General features: G+C 44.9%; 1 protein-coding gene across 1 annotated transcript in view; it reads right to left on the reverse strand.

Moving 5' to 3' along the window:
* The window catches only part of NCBP3 (nuclear cap binding subunit 3), a 362,322-nt gene that overhangs the window by 81,039 nt on the left and 254,525 nt on the right, over positions 1–26,758 (reverse strand). Inside the window, exon 11 of the mRNA XM_085649874.1 lies at positions 11,427–11,590. Coding sequence (XP_085506000.1) covers positions 11,427–11,590 — 164 coding nt within the window. The remainder of the gene's footprint in view (positions 1–11,426; positions 11,591–26,758) is intronic.

A 26,758-nucleotide genomic window follows, 5' to 3' on the forward strand; every position in this document is an offset into this window, starting at 1 on the left:
TTTTTGGATGTAGTACATGGCTGTCATGTTGTCCGTGCGGACTAAGACAGCCTTGCCCGATATTTGTTTTTGGAATGCTTTTAATGCTAGGCATATGGGCAGTAATTCCAGGTAATTGATGTGGAATAACTTTTGTTGAGGTGTCCACTTGCCTTGTATGGTGTGATGTAATAGGTGAGCTCCCCAGCCGGAGAGCGAAGCGTCCGTTGTCATGACAATCTGAGGAACTGGCTCTAGGAACGGTCGCCCTTTGGAAAGGTTTTTGGTGTTCCACCACTGCAGAGCGCGGTGAGTGCGACCGTCTACCAACACCAGATCTGTTAGCTGACCTTGAGCCTGGTTCCATTGTTGTGCTAAGCACTCTTGCATGGGACGCATCTGGAGTCTTGCGTGAGGCACTATGAAAATGCAAGAGGCCATTATCCCTATGAGCTGCATGAACGCTCTAGCTGGGAGAGAGTGGTGCGGCTGAAATTTGGGTGGGAGAGCGAGAATGCTTGCTATCCTTGGTTGAAGCGAGAAATTGTATCCACTAAGGAGGGTTTCGGTCTAATACATGACCCTGATTCGAAGTGCCCCAAATACTATATCTCCCTCACATCAAACCTGCATTTGTCCAATCTCAGTGTCAGGCCAGAGTCCTGCAATTTGCATAACACTTCAGTCAACCTTTTATCATGTTCCTCCAAATCCACCCCATGAACAAGGACGTCATACTGATAGATCTTGATCCCATCAATACCTCTCAGAACATTCTCCATCACCCTCTGAAACACCGAGGTTGCAGTAACCAGACCAAAAGGGATCCTGAGAAATTTAAAAGTTCCAAACGGCGTAATAAAAGCTGTGAGTTCTTGACAAGAGGGATGAAGTTTGACTTGATTGTAAGCTGTAGAGAGGTCCAGTGTTGAAAAGTGTGTGGCAGCACCCAGATAAGACAACATCTCTGAAATATTAGGAAGAGGGTAAGGGTCCACAATAGCAGCCTTGTTCAGATCCCTCAAGTCAATGCACAACCTGGCTTCCCCATTGGCCTTGTGGGCCATTACCACAAGAGAAACCCATTCCGCGGCTTCGACATCTTGAATGACCCCATTCTTCAATAGCTTGTCCAACTCTGCTCTCAGGCTGCTCTCAACTAATAATGGTACATTCCTAACTTTTGCTACCTTAGGAGTGGCATCAGATTTTAACTTTACAAGATGTACATAATTCTTAAGACAGCCTAACTTATTTCTCAAAACTTTCAGAAACTTTGTGACCCAAGTTTCACCACCACTCACAGTCTCAACAGGTAACTCTCTGAGACACACAGAGGGACATTTGTTTGGATCCCATTAAACATGTAAGTCCGGATGGTGACACTAGCTAATGAGAGTCACCTTTCATTGAGGCATATATATTCCCAGAATCAACCCTTCATTTAAATTCAATGGTCCTTCAAAAATAACCCAACAAATCAATGACTTCACCACCATAACCCCTTGGAATGATATCGGGTTTCTTCATATCCACCTTCCCAGATAGTTGTTCCACGTAGGAAATGAGTGTAATTTTAGCACCAGAGTCAAACAGCATATTAACTGAGTTGTCATTAATAAGCACATATTCAAAGGGTCCCTGAATAGCACAATCCCTGATTTGACAAATTATTACCTCCTGATCAGATTTATCATAAATATCAACCTCTCTAACTTTCGTCTGATCTTTGTTGGATCTGCAACACTTAGAATTGCCCTTTTTCTTGCAAAGGGAGCAGACAACTTTCCACCCTGGACAGTCGTTAAAGTTTCCCATGTGACCCGGATTCCCACACCTGAAACATTTACCTTGGAATGTTTTAAGATTCGTGTAAAGGTGGGAGGCTTTTGTCACACCAGAGGTACTGTCAAAAGTAGATTTGTGAAACTTGTCAGAGGATTTAACCCTCACTTCCTTGACTGCCTCACTCTCACTCTTAGAAACATGGCATCCTTGCGAATAACCTCAACACAAGCTTTAGAATGCTCATGCATTTTCAAAATAGTAATTACTTCTTGTTGTGGAGGATTATCTTTTTGCCAGAGACTATCTTTTGCTTTATCTATAGTACAACCCAGCATTAACTGATCCCGCAACCTTTATTCTAAACTTGCTCCAAAGGAACAAGTTGATGCTAGTTTACGCAATGCCGTTATATACTGTTCAACAGACTCTTCTTCCCAAAGTGATAACGCTCCAAAATCATGCTCACCTTGGGAAGATACTGCAAGTCCATTTTTTATACTAATCTCATACTCTTTGAATGTGGAAGATTCATTGTCGGGGAGATCTGGGAAATGTTCAACCTTTTGCCCCTCAGAGCTTAAACAATGTAAAAATAAGGAAGATTTCCTCTCTGCGTTCAATGACGTGCTGCAAACTCTGGCATAGTTTGAGAAGACTTTCTTCCATTTTAGCCAGGGTATGGCAGGATTCGCTGGAGAGGATAAAAAGAATGGAGGAGGAGTGACGTTCTGCATGGCATATTAATGGAGATTCTACAAGTTAAAAAAACACAAGCAGTGTAACAAACGGGTGCCAAGCCCAGCGTAATATAAGACAGAAATGTTCTTATTGGTAATAATATAAGGATTTATAACAGTGCTGTGCAGATCAGCGTGAAAAGTATCCAAAAGAAATGGAGCTCACCACGTTACAAAAAAAGGAAGATAAGCAGCGATCCGATCTGTCACTAAGCTGTGCAAATCAGCGCAAATGACGTCGAAAATGATTAGGAGTAGGTGCCTGTGACCCAGCTGCATGTAACACATGAGGTACAGTGTTAGATTCAACCTGCACTTGAGCTGTGCAGATCAGTGTGAGTGAGCAACCCTCACTTGCCGCGGAGTAGCGACGTGAAGCAGGATTGTCACTGGGGAGAAAAATTAGGAAAGTCAAGCAGGGTCAGACGTGTTCATGCATATCCCGGTTTTAGGCAGAATGAAATGTAGTCGCGATAGTCATGCCCCTCAAAATGGCCGCGACGTAAATGAGGTTAATGTCGGGACGTTGCTGAAGAATAAAATGAAGAGACAGTGTCAGGCACTTCAAAATGGCTGCAATGCAATTGACATGAACATAAGGATGCTGCGGTGAGTAAACAAAATGGAGGGCACTGGGGTCAGGCAGAGTCAGGCGTATCCCTGTGTTCTTCGGGTTACACGAAGAGCAGCGGAGTTAGGCAGAGTCAGGCTCTTCACTCGCGCATGAGCCAGATGACTGTCAGGAGGGACTTGCAGCGTCAGGAGGTTATTAACCATGCATCCAAGTTGACTTAAAATTAAACTCCAATTATGTAGATTGCGCACATCCAAAGCAGGCACCCTGCACACACTTGAGTGAGAGAAAAATACCTGACAGGGAAGTGTAAAAGAATAACAAAGCGATGCACTGTTCACTTGCCGTACCGCTGGATACTGAGGAGGTAAGAAGTATTGCGCAGAGATTGAAGCAGTGTCAGTGAATATGTCGAGTTGAAGTCTCTTTAAGCAGGATGTTTGTAGTTTACACTCATCACCAAAATGAGGTGAGGGACACCCCTTAGTAAGAACTGTAGCACACGTTTAGCTTTATAGAAGGTTCCTTTAATGTAAGATACATCCATAGAGACCTCATCCTCCAGGTCCAAGCTGCAACTGTCATACATTCAAGCATGAACATTCCTAATACAAATACATTCTGGAATGGAACAAGAAACCTTAGCAACACAGGTAGAACATGGTTAACACTATAACACCACACAAAGCCTGTACCAAGGTCTTTCTAGCAAATAAGGGGAGGACTGGAAAAACGTTCAATAGGCGTAGCATGTAGAAACAAGTGGCCGTTGTAGATTGGATTTAGTCTTTTATATTAAGTTCCTGATCTAAATTGATTTCTAGGTTTATTACTACCTTGCTAGGGATGGGGGCCTTGCTTAGCTCTGGAGCCCACCAGTCTGGAATCCACAGGGTTTGTATTTTCTCATACAGTGTAATCTCTGTTTTCCCTGGGTTCAGATGTAAGAAATTATCAGACAGACACTTGACAATCGCCTTCATGCCCTTTAAGAAGCGACACTTCACTTGTCAAATTCATCGTCTGATGGCTTTCAAATTTTAATCTTTGATATTTTAATATTTGACGTGCGCTTGAAAACTGCTTCCAGGCGGCCCCCACCGGACATCAGTGTCACCGGATGAGTGTACCAACAAGCACTGTCCACCTCTTGCGTTACGCTGCTGTAGTCACTTGCATTCTAAGCACATTTGCGCGCTAATTTTTATATCAGCTAACATTGTTCGTTAATTAGTCGCATGCATCATAAGTGGAAAATAATACCCTGAGGAGCAGGTGCTAGCACTGCTGAACTGTAATGCTACATGGATAACTCATGAGATGCAAGCCTTCACCTAGAACATTAGTGCAAAAGCCAAAGCTGAGCATTGCAGCAGGGAATCTCTCCACATTCTTTCGGCGTCAATGTCCTGCCATTATGTCTCGAAGCATTCTGATCCTTCAGAAACCGGCCCTGGGACTCTAGTTTCTCTTCCTCGTAGAAGACATCCTTATCATCTTCTTACTGTGGCTCGGAGGTCATTGGAGGTTCTAGTTCCCCTTAGTCTTTGTCCTCCTGTATGTGCTCCGCCGAAGCTTTCAATGGAATTCTTAAGTCTGAGAGATGCGTCGAGATCCTTTTTTTTTGGAGGATCGTGGCACTTTCGGCTTCGAGATGCTTTTTCTCTAGATTGATTGTGTGCTCATCAGTGTCAAGTGTTGGCGCCGATCTCTTTTACATCAAGGCCTCTAGTGTGGGTGTTTAAGTTTACCCTTTTTTAGTCTTTTCTCAACTTCGGTCGTCTTTCGACACAGACGTCTTTTCAGTGTAAGATCCCCTTGTGGAGTCCTTGCTGTGGGACCTGAAGGGCTCTTTTGACTTCTGAATGCCTTCGGTCTATGAGAACTTCAACGCTGAGGCAGCTTATGGGGTTCTAGTGTCTGTTCGAGACTTAACCGTACTCTTGCTTCTTTGACGTTACCTGTGGTTATTTATATTTGTGTTTTTGGTTTTCTTGCTCGATGTCGATGACCTCTTTTTACGTTTGAGCCCTCTTCCTCTGCTTCTTTGGCGATGTTTTCCTCTTCCTCTCTCAGCAATCCCAGGAGTTTCCTTCTGCCCCTGCATGGCCTAGTGTGAATGCCTTTGTTTCTCCCTTTCTCTTAAGGTCTTCGGTTTGAATTCTGTGCAGGCCTCTCAGTTGTTGGTGCTGTGGTCTCTTGGTAGGCAAAGGTTGCACACCTGATAATTACCCTGGGGGCAGTTGATGCCCAATAAAACAAAATAGAGGAAAGAGAAAGACTAATATACAAGAGGAGTAATGCGGACCCAGACACTGGATGGTGGAATAATGCATAGCATGTGAATCCAGAAAAGATTCACAATGTAAAACATAAGAAATCAGTCCAGGGATGAAGGATAGAGATATAGCTCCAACGAGAAAAGTGCACTTGAAAAAAGACTATTTTGTACCAACACATGTACTGACGTCACCAAAGTGAGAATGGAGCTCAAGAATTTGTTTGGAAAGTTAACACCACGTGCTCAATTTGGGACATCAGAGGTACTCAAAGAACCAGGATGAATCTCCACAGGCCATCGACCTTTTACCTTCCAGCACAAAATAAGCCAATGAAAATCCTTACATTTGATAAAAAGCATTTGCAATGTAATAGGTCTCGCACTTGTGAGAGTTTCAGCTATTGGAATAGTAAATGACAATGCATTTTATGTGTTTTGAATACCTGCAAGCGGTAAACACGCACTTTGTACTTATAGTCCTTGCTTATGAGAAGCAAGGTTGGCAGCAGTAACTGTGCCTCTTTTTACTGCCAGCTTTGCTTCTCGCAAGCAACCTCTATAAGTACAAAGAGTGTGTTTACGCACTGCTTGCTGGTTTTCAAAACACATATATAAAAGGCATTGTGATTTACAATGCCAACAGGTCAAATTCTCGCAAATGCGGAAGCTATTGCATTGCAAATGCTTGTTGAGATGTGAGACTGAGGCGGCAGCAACTAGAGGAAGGCAGGGACCGTGACATGACGCCACGCCCTGGGTTTCAAAAGTAGAAGGGAGGAGGAGGCAGCTGCAGCCAAAACAGACGGTCTTTGAATGCACAGCAAATGTAGCAAGATAAGAGAAAGATGTACAACCTTGTTTAAAACAGAGCCCTGTAAACCACAAGCACTTGTCTCCAGTGCTACATCTTAAAGAAAGAAATAGTGCTCACAAGCTCGGAGTAACAACACATGTAACAGGGGCCGTCCTTGAAAATGGGCAGAGCTTTTTGAAGCCCAGATCCTGAATACAGCATGTCTCACAGAGACAGTGCAAGCGCTGCCTAGGCGAGACCTAAAAACGTGTTGAAGGACATGGATAAAATCAAAAACAAGAATAAATACACCAAGTTCTATCCATCAAAACAGGAATTTGCTGCCCTGAGAAGTTTAAAGAAATCAAACGATATCACCATGAAAGCAGCAGATAAGATGGGAGTAACTGCGATTCAAGATAGACTCAAATACGAGTATGAAATTAAATGTCAACTTAAGCCAGTATACTTCTGGAGAATTAACTATGAACCAACAAGGAAAATCTAAAATATCTTGTCACAAAACAAGGACGAAAGTTGGTTAATCAAAAATAATTTGACATATCTAGAAAATGGAGTCCAAGAACGCCTGATCTGTACATGCTCTCTAAAATCAATAAAGGTCACATTGAATGCAACAGGAAGACCAACAGTATCAGAGGTTGACTTCAATTTAGAATCCTGCACAGAATATGTGGAAAATGTTCTACATCGTTTCATCTCCGAGGTTCCGTGTCATTTCAGGGATACAACATCATTAACCAGACTTGAGATTTAAAATATGATGCCCATGTAGAAATTCTAGTCACTAAGGGAATGGAAAGTATATACACCAACATCTCACAGGAAGCAACCTTGGGGATATGTTAATGGTACCTCAACACAAGACCACAACCCCATCTAATCCCGACGGAATTCATAGTACAACTAGCTAAACTACGCCTGACCTCTGACAAGGGGTTGGACGCCATAAAAGTGGGACCTGCTCTGTTTGCAAAAATTGAGCCTAGGGAAATCATTTAAAAAAAACTAATAGTTCGCCCATTGTATCACTAAGAATATTGTTTACATAATACTCTGTCCCTGCATACAAGAGAAAAGCATATGTTGGGAAAACATCACAAGAATTAAAGAAAAGCATCATCCAGCACAAATCCCGTATCAGATGCAAAATAATGAACACCTCAATGGTACAACACTATGTCAGTATTCTGAAGCACATACATTTCAAAAGTAGTAACAGGTCAGTTTATTACATTTTGAAGCAATGGTGATTATGAAATTATGTACGGTGGTATAGTGAATTGTCTGAGATTAATAGCATTTTTCAATAAATTATTAAGAATGCATACAACTCCCAAACAAACTATTTTGGTAGCCAATCACAGGAACGATTCACAGTTGCCTAAAATCTGAATATCACAAACTTTTCCGGAATCAAACCTGTGGAGATGAATAAATACATAATGCCGAAAAGCACAATAGTCTCAAAAACTTGGACAAGTGTCTGTCCCTCACATTCCACATCACATGTAGTTGAGCCAGGCAGCAGAAAAAACATACGCCACAAGATTGTTTTCTTTAAAAATAATTCCTCACTTAAGTGGAGGGTTACACTTCAAGCCAACTCCACTTCTAAGCGCATGGATATGGCGACTACATTGAGCAGAACCTCAGGATCCATACAGAATACAACATAGACCAACAGCTGCATGCATAGACTACGATTCCCAGAAACCTACCCGCATGTGCAGCTGATGGGACGACTCTGAAGGGTGGTGTCTGCGCTCTGCAGAATTGTCTAACGACAGCAGGCGAGGATTGGCAGAACTTCATTAGAATTCATGAACGCAATAAGCATAACCTTAATTTTTCAGGACATTCATGTTCTCTCCATATCAACCTTTCAAGCAACTTAAAGACATTTACCCACTACAGTTCATGTGAGATCGCGAGGGTAATCTGCACACGGTGACGGGATTATGTGACTGCCCCCCTACCAACAATCTTTCCACTTCTTTCCTTACAGCACTAAAAGAAGCACTAACTGGTATGTCATTTTATTTTTCCCAAATTATGTTTTCAATAATATATGTGGATGTAAAATAAACTCAAATTCCCTTACCCCCAAGACGTTTCTGACTTTAAATCGACAATTTGGTCCAGGAAGATAATCTCATTGTATTAATGTCCCACAGAATGGAGACTGAGGTTACAATTGGGTGCTACATTGACTTTACGGTTCCAGTTATAACAACGGACACCTACACTAAACCTGGGCACTATTACAGTGCAATTATATGGGACTACAGCTATTGATTGCAGGCTTTTAAAAATGACTGAATGAATTCTACATCAAAGTAATTCGCACGCAAGTCAGGATTTTTTTAATGCCTTCTATAGAACCCTATATGTAATATAGTATTATACTATATAATACTTTTTTTTTTTTTGACATGTTTTTATTAGGGTTTTGCATATATTACATCATATGAAACATTCACAGATATGAGTCTGAATCGCTGTATTGTAACATTCTGGGTCATTGGGAAAGACATAGTGTGTGGAAGCTGTAGTCCATTAGCCATCGGGTCGTCCCCGATGGTTCGAGAGATCTGTCCTCCCCTGTGCTGGTGTCATCTGGTCTCCCTGTCTAATGCCCTGGTCGTGTCTATATCTGCCGTCTCGATCAGGGGTGAATTTATCTTCCTATCTCGGTCTATCTAGCGTCTCCTCTTGTCTCACATTCCCTAGCATGTCGTGTAACTAGAACAACAGAATGTAAACCGCCAACTGGGATCATCTACGCCTGTGAGGCTGTTTGGAAAGGGCCCTGGGGTAGGGGGGGGGCCCCCGAAACTGGGTATGTTATGGGAGGAAGGGAGGAAGTGCGTGAAGTGTGGAAGGGGGGGAGGGGGGATGTGAGGCCGGCGGGCGAGGTGCTCCTATGACACAGTATGTACGGGTTGGTGGTAGGTGTGTGTGGTGTGCTTTAAGGCTCCCCAGGGGGGAAGGGAATACTATATAATACTTAACGTGACTATATATGTTTTTCTGTATTTCTTGAAGTGTCACATTTTTTAATGGCGATAATCATGCCCATCCAAATTCTGCTATATTTAAAGAACATTTTTTTTTTTTAAACTGTTAAAGCAAATATCAATCAACATGCTGAATTAAGTCTACACGTTGAATGTACAATAAATTGTAGAAATGAATCTATAGCAGGGAATGTACCACCTATAATGATAATGTATCTGGATCTCGTACACACATTATACTACATGAGACTGTTGCATGCTCATGCACAGATCTCATCTGTTCTGCTCCTATGTTGGTTTTCCTTTTTAATGCTGATCATTTGGCAGAAAGAAAGCAGGCTGGATGAAGAGACAGCCAGAAGGTTGGACTTTCAGCACCACCTGTGATGTGCGGAAGCAAAGTAGCTAGTTGCTTCATGAATATGTACATGCTGAGTTTCCTACATGCCATGACTGGTATTTGAGCAATTATACTGGTGGGCATAGATTGCCTTCATATGGGATTGATGCTTGAGTGAGGGCTTGCTAAGGAATCAGAGGACTGAAGATTTTTGCAAGGATATACACGGCGCACAACGAGACAGACCCAAGCGGTTTATATACACCAAAGAGGCTATGATGTTACTGACTGTGCGGCACACCAAGTTTGCAAAATGAGAACTACTAGGCAAGAACAGATGGGAAGGCTCCAACTCAAAGAACGCATTGTCATGAAATGCTTACTTGGAATACACATAAGCAATTCTCTATCTGATTCTATACCAGTGCGCAAAAATGATAAATGGGGATACATACCACCCCAAAATGGCACAGCACCATGTACTAGTCAGTTGCAGAGTGCAGGATGTATAGAGCCAGACAGGCACCAACCCTTAGCCAGTACCTTTTGTTTGATTTCCTTAAAAATATATAGGCCAATCTGGTGCCAAATATCCAAAGTCATAAAAACCCTGAAATAAATTCTCCATACAGTAGCCCAGTTTGCCACCCAAAAGAACATGCAAACTCCTAGCATATGCTGCCTCAAAGCATGAAGCTCTCCTGCTGCAGGCTATGCTATGCAGACTTCCCTCTGTTCTGCTTAAGCTATACCATTTCTTCCTCACCCACTACCTCAGAGAATAAAAGGAGGCTTCACTTTAATGTTATGTGGAAGAGCTCTTTCTCAAGCATGAAATGCCATGCTGGAGCGCTCGGCTTGCTACTCACAGCAAAGGCCTTTAGACTGAAACACATCACTATACTTTGTAAACACAGGGACTCTTAATGGTCATACTGGCATAGAGAGACCAGAATAAACAGGACAGCAAGCACTGCATTTTCACATCAAAGGTCACTGTTCATTGCTCAGTTTACTCACATTGTGTCTAACACATACAATGGAAGACCAGCTTCTCTCTACAAGGCCAGACCTACAACAGCAGGTATGTGGGGCTTAGGTGTTTACTGAGATACTCCTGTTACTTGTTCAAGTTCAGTGGTGGTTTTCAAGGTATTCAATTGTTATGTAATTCATATTCATAATGCGAACAGCTACTCCGAAGAGTGTCCCTGCACGAAATTGATGACAAATCTATCAAACTTTAGACCTTTCTGGCCTGAAGATGGAGAATGTTTTAAGAGTGTGTACAAGATTGCATGACTGAAAAAAACTAGTAAAAACACGTTTTATTTGATGTACATCTGATATCGAGGAAGATATTTATCTCGACTTCAACACAGGTGCAGCTGAGCAAAGAGTTGTATAGGTCAGATTGGGCAGCAACACATGTGCATCAACTCCCCAATACATAAATTACGCAGAACCTAGCTGCAATGACAATTTCACTAATCCTGTGAGTACCTCACGCCCAACACTACTGCGTCAAAAATATGACACATGAAAACCATGGACCCTATCAAAGATGTACATAGGTACGGCTTGTAGGACATCGGTCTAGGGAACCAAACATGCAAATACAGCCTTGCACCTAATCAGACAAGGCATCCCAGTTAGCAAGCTCTAGCTTCTACCAAGTGGCAGCACCAAGATGAGCAAATAGAGATTCAAAATACGAACCTTATCCATTGAATTGTGGTGCATAAAGATCCATGTTTGAGACTTTGCTGGTTTTGTAGAGCTCTTTATTCAGAATATTGATTTAAAATCTAAGAAATGGCAAGTGAATGAAGGAAAGTAACCTGGATAAAAAAAGACTCCAAAATGGCAAGTACTCAAATGATGCCACCTTACCTGTTCTCGTCGTGCTGCTGCTGCTGCTGCTGCTGCTGTTGGAGATTCGCTGGCTGACACCCTGTCTTTTCTCTTCCAGCAAAAGGCGCACATCCGATGCTGCTTTGCTTCCAATCCTATGCCTGATGTTGCTGCTTGAAACACCGTCTGCCTTCATGGAGTTCCTGTAAGAAGCAAACAATGGAGATCAGACGAGGTTGACCGAACAAGCGAACATCTGCATCAGACGCAGCCAGTTGGGATAGTTCCATTCTGCGGGATTAACTGTGCCACTAAGAACAATAAAGCTTGAATTCACCAAAAGATCTGCTCTGTTGCCCTTCTTTCTCATAAGATACAAGAGCCCCAATTTTAAATCCAGTATTCATAGAATTCTTCGGGCATGACGAAAGAGATTGCCAAACACCGGTCACTTGGAAATACTAGATGGGCGCTCCTCCAGATTACTGTTTTTAGCCTCATTCTCAAGGATATTAGAAGTAACAGCACGTACAAACGCAGCTCCTTTGGCCATATCTGTGTAAAGGGCATAGTCACCAAGCTAGATCCTCAAACAAAGCCTGATATTGGTCGTGAACATGGCAAGAAGTGGGCAGTGATCAGAAAGGTGTTTCACAAGGGGAACAAGTTGAATATTTGTTTCAGGGCCTGCTTTTACAAAGCCCACCATGGCTGTTGCACTGTGCATTTTCTCCCAGTATCGAAATGTCATAATAGGGAGGCAGAGTACAACTATATTCTCAATCACTGTTAGACACATTGTGCTTTTGCTTCCAGCGGCAATGTCTCTAATCACAGTGAGAAGCAAACCTACAATCATTCTCTAACGCGACCAACTAGTCATGAAAGCACCACCTTCGATACTAAGAAAGACTGGCATATGCGGATGCCGACTGTGCAGAGGAATATTCGTATTCTCGAAAATGGCACTTTATGGTACTTGCTTATACATGGTAGAGGGATCTTCTTTTATAGAGATCGTTTACAAACGCCTATGCTTAGCAATGGCAGGTGAAAGCTGTATGGTACTATTAACATACAATAAATAGTTACCAATATGATAATCGATGCAAAAGATAATCCAAAGTAGAGACGAAGAGTACCTTTCCCTAATCTCAATCCCAAGAATACATTTTTCTTAAGAAAAAAACAAAAACTTGGGCAATTGACAGAAACCCAAACAAATGTTTCCTCATTCAAATTCCTCATGAACATACATGGGATAACAATTAAAACAAGTATTGGAAAAGCCAATAGGTCTCACCTATGCTAGAGCTATTAGCTTTGCCAATATGTTTTAGCCATCTTATGCACCAGCGTAGCTGCTATTCAGCATGGATAAATGTTAGTGGCATAAAGCAGAGCGACGTGGAGTAGAGTATCAAAAAGTGGAGTGTCGTAGAGTGGAGTGTTATGAAGTGGCACAGAGTAACTCAGAGTGGCATTAAGGGGGGTAGAGTTAAGTGTCGTAATGTTGTGGAGGGAGTAGTGTCACAGAGTGGAGGGTGTAGAGTGTAATAGAGTGTTACAGTTCGTGTAGTCAAGGTGAGCAGTGTGTCAGAGTGGCATAGTGTCAAAGTGGAGTGACGTGGAGTGGCTTTGAGTTTAAATACTGAGGTAGAATGGATTGCAATAGAGTTGAGTAGTATGTTATAGAGCATCGTGGAGTGGCATAGAGGGGAGTCGAGAAGAGTAGAGTCGAGTAGTGTGTCATGGAGTAAAGTGGCATGGAGTGGCATAGAGGGAGTTGCGTGGAGCGTTGTAGAGTGCAGTAATGTAGAGTAGAGTGTCCCGGAGTAGCACTTAGTGGAGTACAGTGTCAGAGTGGAGTAGAGTTTAATGGAGTAGAGCGTCAGAGTGGAGTGTCGTAGTGTGACTGAGTGGTGTAAAGTACAGAGTACATTGGCATAGATTGAAGTGGCATAGAGCATTATTTTTGAGTAAAGTGGTGTAGAACGCACTGGTGCAGTGGCATAAAGTAGAGTGGTGTAGAGAGGAGTGCCGCAGCACACACGGGAGTGGAGTGGCACAGAGGTGAGTGGTACAGGGCAGAGTTCAGAGGTGTAGAGTCAAGTAGCGTAGAATGCAGTGGTGCAGAGTAGATCAGTGAGGGATGCAGAGTGGCATAGAGTGTAGTGGTATAGATTGCATTGGCAGAGAGTGCAGTGGCAGAAAGTACAGTCTTGCATAGTAGAGTGCAGTAGTGTGGTGCAGAGTACCTTGGTGTAGAGTGGTGTATAAAACAATGGTGCAGAGTAGAACAGAGTAACATGGAGTGCAATGGTGTGGAATGTCATAGCATGAAGCAGCATAGAGTGCAGTGGAGTAGAGTGTTGTAGAGTAGTTGGGGTAGATGCATTCGTTTTGGGTAAAGTGGTGTAGAGAGCTCTGGAAAAGAACGCCGTTGATTAGAGTGGCATAGAGCAGTGTGTAGGGTAGAATGGTAGAGTAGAGTGGAGCAGCCTAAAGTGCAGTTGCGTAGAGCGGAGAAGAGTGGCATAGAGTGTACTGGCAAAGAGTGCAGTGGCATAGAGTAGCTTGTTTCAGAGTAGAGTGGAGAGTTGTGCAGGGCAGCGTGGAGTGGTGCAGGGTAGAATGTCATGGCATAGAGTAGAGGTGTAGAGTGCACAGGCGTGGAGTGGTACAGGGTAGAGTGCATTGGCATAGAGTGCAGTGACATACAGTGCAGCTTTGCAGAGTACAGTGGCACAGAGTGGAGTTCTGTAGTGTGCAGTGGTGTAGAGTGGGGGACAGTGCACTGTCAGAGTGGTGCAGTGTAGAGGCGTAGAGTGCAGTGGAGTAGAGTGCATTGTCATAGAATGCATTGACGTAGAGTGCAGTGGCACAGAGTAGAGTGGCAATGAGTGCAGTGTTGAGATTAGAGTGTCAGAGGGCAATGGTGCAGAGTACAGTAGCTTAGAGATTAGTGGCATAGAGTACAGTGGTGCCCAGTACAATAGAGTAGCACAGATACAGTGACGTAGAGTGCAATGGTGTAGAGTGGTATAGAGTGCAGTAACTTTCAGTTTTGTACACTATAGTGGCATGGAGCGCAGTAGTGCAGAGTAGTTGGGATAGAGTGCATTGGTGTAGAGTACATTGGTTTAGAGTAAAGTGATATAGAGTGCATTGGCAGAGAGTGCCGTAGTTTAGAGTGGTGTAATGGTATAGAGTAGAATGGTGTAGAGTGGTGTGGTGCAGGGTAGAGTGGTGTGGTGCAGGGTAGAGTGCCGTGCATGGAGTGGTACAGAGTGCTAAGCAAAGAATGCAGTGCATAGAGTGGAGCGCCGTAGAGTGCAGTGGTGAGTGGAGTGCCGAGTGCAGTGGCGAAGAGTGCAGTAGAGTGGGGAAAAGTGCAATGGCATAGAGTGGTGTAGAGTAGAGGCGTTGAGAGTAGTGGTGTAGACTTCAGTGGCAGAGAGTGCAGTGTTACAGAGTAGAGTTTAAGAGTATAGTGGTGTAGAGTAGTACAGAGTAGAGTGGCATAGAGAGCAGTGGAAGAGTACAGTGGTGCAGAGTAGAACAGAGTAGCGTAGAGTGCAGTGACGTAGAATACAATGGTGTAGAGTGGCTTAAAATGTAGTGGTGCAGAGTAGATTTGAACAGAGTAGATTTTTTCAGAGTAGGGTGCAGTGACAAAGTAGAGGAGAGTGCAGTGGTATAAAATACTATGGTGCAGAGAATATTAAAGTGGCATAAAGTGAATTGGTATAGTATGCAGTGTATAGAGTGTATTGGCTTAGCGTACAGTGCATAGAGTGGAGTGGTACAGAGTAACGTGCAGTGGAACAGAGTGCAGTGTAGAGTGGCGTAGAGTGGAGAGTTGCAGAGTAGAGTGCAGTGGTGTAGAGTGGGATTGAGTAATGTAGAGCGTAGAGGTGTGGAGTGGAGTGCTGCAGAGTGGCGTGGAGTGGCATAGAGTGGAGTGGCATAATGTAGAGAGGTGCAGAGTGGAGTATTGAGTGTGGCACACTGCCATTACAAACAACACACTTGAAATGACCATTATATTTGCACAGACATATAGTTTTACTGCTAAAAGTATACAGTGCACAAACAATGTGTGGACTTATTACCTAGTGTACTTATTTTCACCTATCGTATTAAAATATTTATCTGAAAGAGACCGTAGTTATAGATTCCTTACCTTAGAATTACCCCCAGACGTCAGACTGGACCCGGAGACATTTTTTTGTAGCAGTACCCCTGCGAGTTGATAGGTGGCGTCACTCTTCGCCTTCTCCCCACCCGTCAGCCGACGCGACGAGGGACCCGGAGCGTCATCGCTCTCCGGCTCCATCTTCGGAGCCTGCTGGGACGGCACTGCGCTTCCCTCCCTTTCCCAGAGCCAGAGCACCCTGTGCCCAGCTTCGTGCATTTTACAAAGTGCTCCATAGTATTTGTGGGCAGCCCGCCTCCGCTGGCGTGCCTTCGGGCCCCGCGGACTCGGTTGGAGGCTCTAGGCCTTCAATACCGGCAGCTCCGGCGCCGGAGGGCCCCCAAGGATCCATGCCTGGATCCGGATTGGTGCTGGTCGATCTCACGGTACCTTCCCCGTCGACTATTCCAGTGGCTACGCCCCCAACTCGGGTTCTGCCCCCAACTCTGGTTGTGTCCCCAACTGGCATCGACCCCAGCCTCAACCCCAACTTGGACACAGCTCCGGACCGACGTTGGTACTGGCGCGGAGGGTACTTTTGTACCGCTGTTCATCCCTGGCGTTTCCTACCGCCCTGAGTGGCAGCCAGAGGTGGGTGAGGAGGACTGTGAGGGGCCTGTTGACCCTCTGGCAGACAAACTTGAGGAGCCGGACTGGCGAGAGCAGTTGTACGATACCAGTGGTCTGTATACTTCCCCAGACCTTGGTATGCTTTCTCCCCCTACCGTGGCTACGGTATGTGCACCAGTGGTCAGTGTCTTCAATGGCTCTGCGCATCCGGCGTGGAAAGTGGTGTCACAACTGAAGTCAGTGCCCAGGAGCAGCATCTAAATAGACACCTTGACGTCATCCCGGCTACCACGACGCCGAACGCGGAGTCAACAGCGTGCCACTATTGACACACAGAGGTAGTGCTATGAAAAAATCTCTCCAGATCCAGTCTGACGCCTTGGTAATTCTAAGGTAAGGAATCTTTAACTACTAATGTCTCTTACAGATACATCGTTACCAAAGGTAAGTAACTTGTTTGGATATATTCTGAAATATCTGCACAGTTCATTTACAGACATTTACTTTTTGTTGTTTGCTAGAAAAAAATAACATCCTACAGCCTTCTGTCCAGCACACGCCCAGCAGGAAGTATGATTGTCACATAAGTCCTGTCACTTTGAAGTCAGAGAAAAAAAAAGTAAACATCAAGCTCCCTTGGAAGCCGGCACCCAACATTTGACCTCTGTCTTTGAATGCACAGCAAAGATGACAAGATAAGAACAACATGTAAAGGCCTGTTTACAGAAATCGAGCACTAGTGGAAGGAAACTGTAAAGAGGGTATGGGCTAAGGAAGGGACAAACCCAAGCTGGACAGCCCAAAACAAATAACACCAGCAAATAGAAAGCAAGCAAATGTAAGATACAAAACACAAAGCCAATGGTAAGCAATGGGAGCAATGCATTCCAGTGAAGCTTTCTGAATGTCCCCAAGATGTCGTTACCAGCTGCACCGTCTGGCAAGCTTCAACCTAAACACACACACGCAATATCCTTGGCAACAACAGCAGCTTTTAAAATGTTAAGGTGCAATATCTAAAAAGTGAGTGATGTCTTACCTAAAGGGAATATCAACTCCAACCTTTATTAAAATCCGCTCAAGATCATGTTTATAATTCCTCAGAATGCCCAAATACATTCCAAAGTAAAATACAACAGCCCTAAAATTCATATTAACAAAACATAATATTTTACTATAGAAACATCTCTACATCCACTCGTGTTTTTCAAGTCAACGCACCAGCTGTTGAAAACATATGACTCCTAGATTTTGTTCCCCACACACTTTTTGCCTGGTATTTGATGCAACTTTGGCTGAAGTGCACTGGGTTCCTGCTAACCCAGTGCCAGTGTTGTTTCCCCAAGAAAATGTACAATTGTTTCCCCCAATTGGCAATACCTTTAGCCCCCTCTAAGTCCCTATTAAATCGTACCTGTGGTACCTACGGCCTGAGGTACTAAAGAGGGTCCCTTGAAGGGCTACAGCATGAACTGTGTCAGAAAGTACCCTCTTTCTTGCATGGTATGCCCCCACTTTTTGCTGAATTGCTGATGTTCTTTGACTGAGTGTGCTCTGGGCTCCTGCTAATCAGGTACCCAGGGCCTATGTTCCTTCCCTAAAACTGCATTGAAGCCTAAACCCAGTTGGCATCTCTGGCCACATGTCAGCCCCTGGTAAATGGTACCACAGGTACCCAAGGGCACTATGACCAGAGAAGGCCTCTAAGGGCTGCAGCACTTATTGTGCCACCCTGAGAGGCTCTGTACTCTGACACTCACACACTGCCTTTGCAGACTGCGTGTCTTGGTTCAGAACAAAGTTAAGACTCGACAGGGCACACATCCCTGTGTGCCATGCCCACAAACCACTGATCTGGCATACATCAGTCACCCCTCTAGCTGGGTGCCTTATGCCAGTGGTGAGTACAGGTGCATGAGCCTTGTACCCCTACAGTGCCCAGGTCCATTCCTGGCCACTGTAAGTGCAGTGCTGCCATTAAGAGTATATGGTGCTGGGAGTTTGTCATTGTGAACTCCACAACACCATAATGGCTACACTGAAGACTGGGAAGTTTGGTATCAAACTTCTCAGCACATTAAACCCACACTGGTGCCAGTGTGGGATTTAATGTAAAATGCACAACAGAGGGCATCTTAGAGATGCCCCCTGAAACTCTACCACCTTCTAGTGACCTGACTGAGTGGCTGCCTAGGCTGCCACCACCAGACATGTTTCTGGACCCCTGGGCCGAGAGCTGCTGCTCTCGGGGGCATGAAACAATGCACATCCTTGGACGAGGTGCTGAGCCTCCTCCCCCAGGATGGGCAGGGTTCACGATGGAGAAGCTTCAAAGGCATGCCGCCTTTGTGAGCCTCTCCAGACCATTTGCTGCTTTCAGCAACTGGTCCCCACTGGTTCTACCCCAAACTTTGGGCGAAAGAACCGGCGGGAAAAACAAGTGAGTAAGAAAGGTGTGCCCACCTCTGCCAACTCCACCCCTCAGGTGGGGGAGGCGAGGTGAAGCACAACCTCGAGTCCCCGCCATCTTGAGGATGGGGAGACCCAGCCAACCAGGGACAGGTTCCTGCCCCTCTCCCGCCGGGGAGGGGCGGAATAGGGGGTGTACCTACCCCAGGGAAGGCACCCATTGGTCCCTGCCCTTTACCTACCTTTAACGCCCCTAAATTTAGTATTTAGGGGGTACCCTGAACCTTGCTTCCTCAGATCCAGAAACGACAAGAAAGGAAGATAAGAAGAAGGAACGAAGAGCTGTGCAGAGCTAACAAGAGGACAATGCCCACTGATTTGGCCCCAGCCCTACAGGCCTGTCCCCCCTCGAACCTGCTCCTGCAAAATCCCGGTGTGTCCTGCAGCCAGCAACCTCAAAAACCCCAAAGGACCTGCCTGCCTTAACTTCAAAGGCTGAATCTCCCATGAACACCGGACTTGTTCAAACTGCAGCTTCTGGTGCCAACCAGAGACCACGAATCCAGCCCACTGTGCACCTGCCGAACCCGACCCGAGCTCGAGTGGAAAAACACCACGAGGAGGTCACCCCGACGATTCTGACCAGAGATACGGCGACCCCGGACCTGCCTCAAGCCAACGCCTGCAGCCTAAATCCAGAAGGCCCCCCCTAATCGCAACCAGGAGCTGGTAAGAAGATCCGACCCCAAAAGGTACCCCTGCACCCAATGCCCTACAGCCTTGTGTGCCCAAAGCGATGGTGCCTAACCAACCCTTAACTTCCCAACCTACCTCTCCAAGTGGTGGTCGCACCTAGAAGTCCTTCGTCTCCCTGCCTGCAGTGCTTTTGCAAACCGGCAGTTCTCCATAGAAAACAACAGGGCGCCTGACGTCGAAACAGCACTCTGCACCCGGCCACCCCAGTGCCGCTTAGGGTGCACCTTCTGTGCTATTTTGTTTCCCCATTTGCCCTGACCTTAACCCTAGGAGCTTTGCTACCACAACCCAGTGGCCTGCTTGCCAGCAGTCACCAACCGGAGGCCCCCTACCCCCCATTGGATAACATTGGGCCTCAACACTCTGCACCCGGCTGCCCTAGTGCCGCTGAGGGTGCGACAGTAGTGCATCACTGACCCTGGGAGACCCCTGAGTCTAACCCCAGAACCTTAACTCTCACAGTCGTTTACTTACCTGTGAACCGTTAACTTGTTTTTCTTCTATAGGATAACATTGACACTTTTTCTCCAAAAAGTTTAAGTGTGGAGTTTTGAAATCTATAAATATTCTTTAAAAATCGCACAAATAACCAAAACGTGTTTACTTACCTGTTTGCAGGAAATGTCCCAGTACTGAATCTAGGTATCCAGCACTGAGTTGGAAAAGTAACATAAAAAGTAGCTTATCTGTAATTTACTGAAAAAGCCTATTAATTTCAATTTACTGAATTTGCTAAGTGTTGGATACTACTGCTCCCCTGTAAATCAAACAAAGTACAATTTCTATTGCATTTTTAAACTGTTCTAAATCCAGTGTCTTATTACTGAAAAGTATTTAATGCTTACCTGTGCCAGGCTTGCTTGGTTCTAAAAATAAACAACAGTATATTTTTATACAAAAACAATTGGCCTAGAGTTAAGTTCTTGAGTGTGTGAATTCATTTGCTGACTGAGTGTGTACATCAAATGCTTAACACTGTCCTCTGATACTGCCTTACTGCTCGACCTAGCTACCACAATTAGAGAGTAAGGTTCCATCTAACTTTAACCTCTGCCTAACTCTGGGGACACTTGGACTCTATACACAATATACCTCATTTTGGTGTAGTATATATAGAGCCAGTTTCTGACACTGTGCCACCCGAAGGGACACCTAACCAAACACTGCAGGCAGCGTGTTTTGGTGCAGACAAAAGTGAAAACAGGACATGTCACACATCCTTGTGTGCCAAGTCTCCTAACACTGCGTGTAATATTTGTGAGTCACCTCTACAGCAGACCAAACAGCCTTAAAGCACGCTGCTTAATATTAAATGTAAGGGCATACCTGCATGAGCAGATATACCCCTGTGCTGATCAGTACCATTACTGCCAGCGCAAGTGACCAGGGAAGCCATTTTAAGACATGTACTGGGCACTGGTGACAACGAGTTCCCCAGCTACATGATAGCTTCACTGAAGATAGAGATGTTTGACATCAAACATCCTGTATTGATAAACCCAAAGTGATTCAAGTGTTAGATTTATTAATGCATGCACCCTGAAAACCTACCAGCCTCTGGTGAGTTCGCTGACTGGTCTCTGCCAGCCTGCAACTCGAGAAAGTTCTGACCACCTAGGGTGAGGCCTTTTGCTCTCAGGAGGTCAAGAACAAAAGCCTGCTCAGGAATATGGTGTCACAGCCCCTCGCACATGATGTCCTGCTGATTAGCCTTCCAAGGACGCCAGCTTCAAAGAAGTTGCTGCCTTTGAAATGTGAATCTTGTTCCCCTCATGGGAGAGGAAGCCGACCCACTTTGTCCAGATCCCTTTGGCATCCGGACAGGTGGGGGAATTAGCTTGTCAGGTAGGCGTGCCACCCCCAGACTCGTATCACCCCTAAAGTGGCCTAATCTGAAGTGGACAAGATTTTCAGAAGTAGCCATCTCCGTGATGGCAAACCTAGGAACACTGGGGCATGGTTATGCCCATTCCCATAGTAAGTGGTCATGTAAGAGGTGTAGTGACCCCAGGGGTCAGTAGCTCATTGGCAACTACCCTACACTCCCCTAACATGCCTAAATTCAATATTTAGGGGAGCTCCATTGCACCAGAAAATCAGATCCTGCTGACCTGAAAGAAGACAGGCGTGAAGAATCGCACCTACAAAAACCCAGCAACTTACTTGGCACCAACCCTGCCTGCCTGACTGCTGACTTCGACAACTGCGCCAAAAACCTACTTGTTTTGTAGCTGCTGAGTCCCTAAAGCCTAGAAGACCTGAGAAGTAGCAGACCTGCTTCCCTGCATCCTGCAGGTGCCCAAAGATCCCCGAGAGGACTTTGTGACTGCAGAAACCCAACACGTCAGGACACCACTGCACCCGTCACTCCAAGCCCGAGCAGAAGTGGGCCACATTGTCATCATGGCCTCCTGAGTCCTCTAGAGACCACCAAGTCCACCATAGTTTCACTCACAGTGAGCCCTTCAATGACGCCTTCAGTCTCTGCACACAGGCCTCCTTTATCGTGGCTGCTCCGGTAAGAAAAATCAGACGCCTAAGGACATCTCTGCACCAGTCGTCCCTGGGCCGTGCAGAAGAACAAAAGTGCCTCTTCACACCAGAGCGTTGAGACCCAAGCCCCCCCCTATTTGTTCAGCCAGTCAAAGCCTGCAGCCTCTTTTCGCAAAGACTGATCTCCATAGAGTGGCACTGGGCACCCGACAATGTTCTGCACCTCTGCACCAGGCCACCCTCGTGCCGCTGGTGGTTTTCTGCTTCTGCTGCTTTAGACCTTGCCCACCAGTCACTTTAACTCCTGGAGACTGGCCCTGTAAGTCGCTGTACTGTACCCGATTGCCGCACATTCTTTTCGCTCCATAGAATAACATTTCAGCTTCTAAAAATAGCACTGTTGAGTTTTTGAACTCATAAGTATTCATCTTTACGTACTCACCTGAACAAATTGATTCTGGTGCCTTAACATATATAAAGATAATTGTTATTTTTATAAATTGGTGTGGATCTCCTTATTGAGTCGTGTGTATCTTTAATTGACTACTGTCTGTATTTGCAGATGTCTTGCACTCCTCTCTGATAAGCCTACGGTTGTTCGACCACACTACCCCCTTGACAAGCACCTAGGGATTGCTACAGCAAGCCCCTGTCCTCTCACAAGGCAAACACTTACAATACATCTGGTGACACAATTAGAGAATTAAAATTAGTGGCACAGAACAATTAAACATCCGAAATTTTAGATTTAATTGTAAGTAAGCACTCCCTAGTGCAGTACCATGCTCTTTTGATAGAATAGACTGAATGGCTGGGATGGCCTCCATCAATTAGTTGGGCACATAATAGGTGAAAGGTATTTTAAACAGTTCGTTTTATACTTGCAAATACCTCCGATTTGAAGATTGGCTGTAAGGAGGAGAGTCCTGCAGAGACCTGGGATGGGGACTATTATATTGCAGATGGGTGTTCCCATTAGTTATCTATCTGAAACATATTTCACTGCCTTGTCAGATCTTAAAAGGGGCATCATTGTAGAGTGTATGTATGGGTTTGTGAGGGATAGTCACTTAACATTGTAAACTGTTCACAAAGAATACTGCAAAATTGGGAACAAAAACAGTCTCCAGAGTTACTTTTTATTTGTACACAATATTAATTTTCAGTCTTAGTCTGATCAAGGAAATAACTAAGTTAGTGGGCACTTGTACAGGAGAAGGTCTAACCTTAGCAGACTCTCCATTTTCTGAAAAGGCTTCTTGTTTATGTCAGTGTATAATGATTCACTGTCCAGCGTGATAAGTAGCTCAGTCTTCTTGTCCTCAACTATGTTAATGAGGCACCAGAGTGCTTGGTTCTAAAATGGTTGCACTTTAGTGACCCTACTTGCGCTGGCACAACAATAGGTCTAAATCTATGCGATACCATAAGTAAACCGACCCATCTAAGCCCCAAGCAACACCTTCAACCATGCTGAGCCTGATGCTGTCGCTGGCGGTCCAGGAAATGAGAAATTGGCCTGAAGAGAGCAGTGATCGGAACACTTTGTGAGGATCCACGATGGCTTACTCACTGAGATTTGGGGAGGATGTGAATCTCAAATTTCCCAACTTAACAAGCAGTGAGATGACCAAGGTTTGAGTATTACCTGTTCACATGAGGAGAAGGGTCAGTACTGATTTGCATTAGGTGGGCCTCTGATGCTGGTTTAGCGTTTGAATGCAATGGCAACAAAGTGCCCTGGCACCAAACTCAAGGTCGGTGCACCCAATTTTGAGTTGGGCAGATGATACGTTTTACACTGACTGACTACTTTACTACATCAGTGTAAAACATCCTCCGGTGACTCAAGTGAGCAGACGCCATCGAAAGTAATCTGACCGTCTGCCCTATTTAGAGTGAAAGGACAAATGGCTTTTTGTCTGTTTATTGTTCTTTAAGGATATCTAGCGAACAGTTCAAAGGATCAGCCTAGCAAAGGGCTAAGCAGGTTTCCATTAGTACTTTCTAGTTCTGTGCCAACACCATATCATGTTTGATGAGAACTGTAATGATCTGCTAAGATAAGGTCTATCACACCATCTGCCCCTACACCTCCTTTCAATCTATTTTTTCATTAGAAAGCAAAAACCGACTCAGAGGTGGGAAGGTCATGCTACGGTAAAGAGAGGAAGATATTCTCTGTATGGAGAGTCTAGAAACATATGATTAAGCTGTTGAAGAAGTATAACACCATTATTACAATTATTTATTTGTGTAACGTGTGCCTTACGTCATTGTGCCTATTCATTTAGTAGGTAGATTTGCACTTTGTTCACTGAAAAAACAAAAGTTAAATGGAAGGTATATTTAGGTAAAATGGCACCTAAAACATATCATTTTAAACTAACTAAACCACTGAAAATCACTAACTCGCGCCTCTGCCATGGACAGTACTGTCAACAATGATGCCATTTGATATCATTAGTGATTTTATAAATCTAGTCCATGAATATGTAAAGGATGATTTAGTATGTGAGGGTAAAAGTAGTGCATGGCGAGGGCTTAAGTTCCTTGGTACCTCTCTAAAGCTTGCTGTCCCTGCCTTCCTCCTCCTTGCCCTTCATTATCCAAGTCCATTTCTCTGCCCCCTCACTCCAGCCCTGTGTGGCTGTTTGTCCCTGCACGGTTAGCTTGCTGCCCCTAGCCAAAACCTCTCTGCCCTCTGTTGGCAGAGTCAATGCACCTGCCACCTCCCTCCTGCCCTGCATGGTCCGATGTGCTGCCACTGCCCTCCATAGTTAGCCTGCTGTTCTTGTCCACTTTTCCTTTCCTCCGTTGCCCGGATCTATGCCCCTGCCACTGCCATCTTGCTTAGCCTCTATGGTTAGCTTGCTACCCCAACCCAGCTTCACCCTGCCCTCTGATGTCTCTGTGCGTGCCCCTGCACACTCCCTTTTGCCCATCATGTTCCAATGAGCTGTCACTGCCCATCCTGTCCACTTTGTGTGCTCCGCTTAGCTACGACTGCCATTCCCGCCTTCCTAGCATGGTCAAATTGCTGCACCTGTCCTTGACCCCTTCCCCCGCCCTCAGTTGTCCATGTGTGAGCCACTGAATGCTCCCTCCTGTCCTCCATGGTCCATTGGGTTTCCACTGCCCCCACTGCCTACCCTGTGTGGCCCTTTATGGTGACAGTGCCTGTCCCGCCTACCCTGTATGGTCATCTTACTAGCCCTGGCCCCTTCTCTGCCCTCTGTTGTCCAAGCTGTGCCTCTACCCTTGTTGCCCTCGTTTCCTTCCCCTGCCCTTTGCTGCCTGGGTACGTCTCTCTCCCCACTCTTTCCACGATCAGCTGTGCTAAACTGCCCTTCAGCTTGCCCTGCCTGATATATTGTGCTCCTGCTACCTGTGGCGCATGCCCTGTAGGGTCAGTTTGGTGACTCTGCCGCCTCCCTCTTGCCCTCTATTGTCTGAGTCCATGTCCCTACACCATTCTTCCTGCTCTCTTATGTCCGTTGCACAATACATGCCAACATTTTGAACTTGATAATAGGGAGATTTTGAGGGGTCAAACTAAATTGCTGGAATTGATTTTCCTCATTGACTTGCACTGAAAAAGTGGAGATTTAGGCGAGGGAACGCTAAAATAAATAACTTGTGGGCTTTAAGAAAGAAAAAAATAAATAAATCAGCAGTCTCCTGCATAAATAAGGTCTGTTGGCATGTATGGTTGTACTGACACTGCCTCTTCCGCCTGCCCTCAATGGTCCATTGAGTTGTTCTGTCACTGCCCTTCCCGCCTTTCCCATGTAGTCCATTGTGCTGCCACTTCCCCGCCCCATCCCATCTGCCCTCACCTCCCTGCCCTCAATTGAGGGCGTCCGTGTCCCTGAAATCTGCCTCTAAAACAGTGTCCTAACGAACAACTAGATTGCTAACATTGCATTTTAATTTATTACAAAATGGCGTGGCACACTTGAAGTCATCATGATGGAATCAAAACTGTAAAACCTAAAGTACTTCCTTTGGAAATAATACAGATGAGGCGGTCTTTTTCCCTTGGGAATTATGGTTAGTGTGCTCAAAAACTTAAATTAGGACATGTTCTTAAGTAGCGATAAAGCACTTTTAAAATATTAGCTATTTTTATGCTTTTTTTATCCAGTAGATCACTTGATTATTTGTTGCACTAGGAGACTGGATGAGGCGGTACCGCCAGAGCTGAGGGACAGGATGGGGAGTTACAGCTAGAGCCGTCTCCTTTTGGAAATGGGGATTCAGGTTCAAGTCTCTGCTCAGCCTCATGTGATTCTAGGCAAATCACTTCATATTTCCATGCCTAAAACCACAAATAATGTGTCCTTGTGTAATGTAACTGATGCTCATGTAAAGCACTACAATACCTTCAGGTCACTTTTTTGTGATTAAGCTCCCTCATTTATTTAATGCAGTGAGCTTAGCAGAAAATGCTTTCAGTTTTCCAATTTTATTCACCCAAAATGGAGTTCTGATGTACCACACTTATGTCATAGATTCAGAATGCGAGCACTCTCGATTTTCATAAGACCACTGTGCTAAAGCAGCAGTTGACCAAGGAGTTCACTGGCAGTCTGCTGGTGGAGTTGAAAGTACATGTTTCAGCCTGCATGTCAGAATGTTTTTTATTAAACAGATGGGGGAAGATAATTGAGAACTCATTTGGGTCCTAATTTTGCTTTCTACAGCAATAAGCATAATTTCTATGACAAAATGACCCCCTAATTTTTTCTGTTCAAAAGGAAATGTTTTTAGTTTTACTGGTTTGATTCAATCAAGATGGCATCAGTACTGCCACACTTTAGTAATAAATAAGACTGTTAGCGCTCTATTTGTTCTTTAGAACACTCCCGAAGGCTGTAGTAGAACACAAGGGAATCAACTGACAGGCTGCTTCTGATGGAAGTTTATGTTTTACTCAGAATGA

This window comes from Triturus cristatus, chromosome 3_2, assembly GCF_964204655.1.
Source record: "Triturus cristatus chromosome 3_2, aTriCri1.1, whole genome shotgun sequence".
Taxonomy (NCBI): Eukaryota; Metazoa; Chordata; class Amphibia; order Caudata; family Salamandridae; genus Triturus; species Triturus cristatus.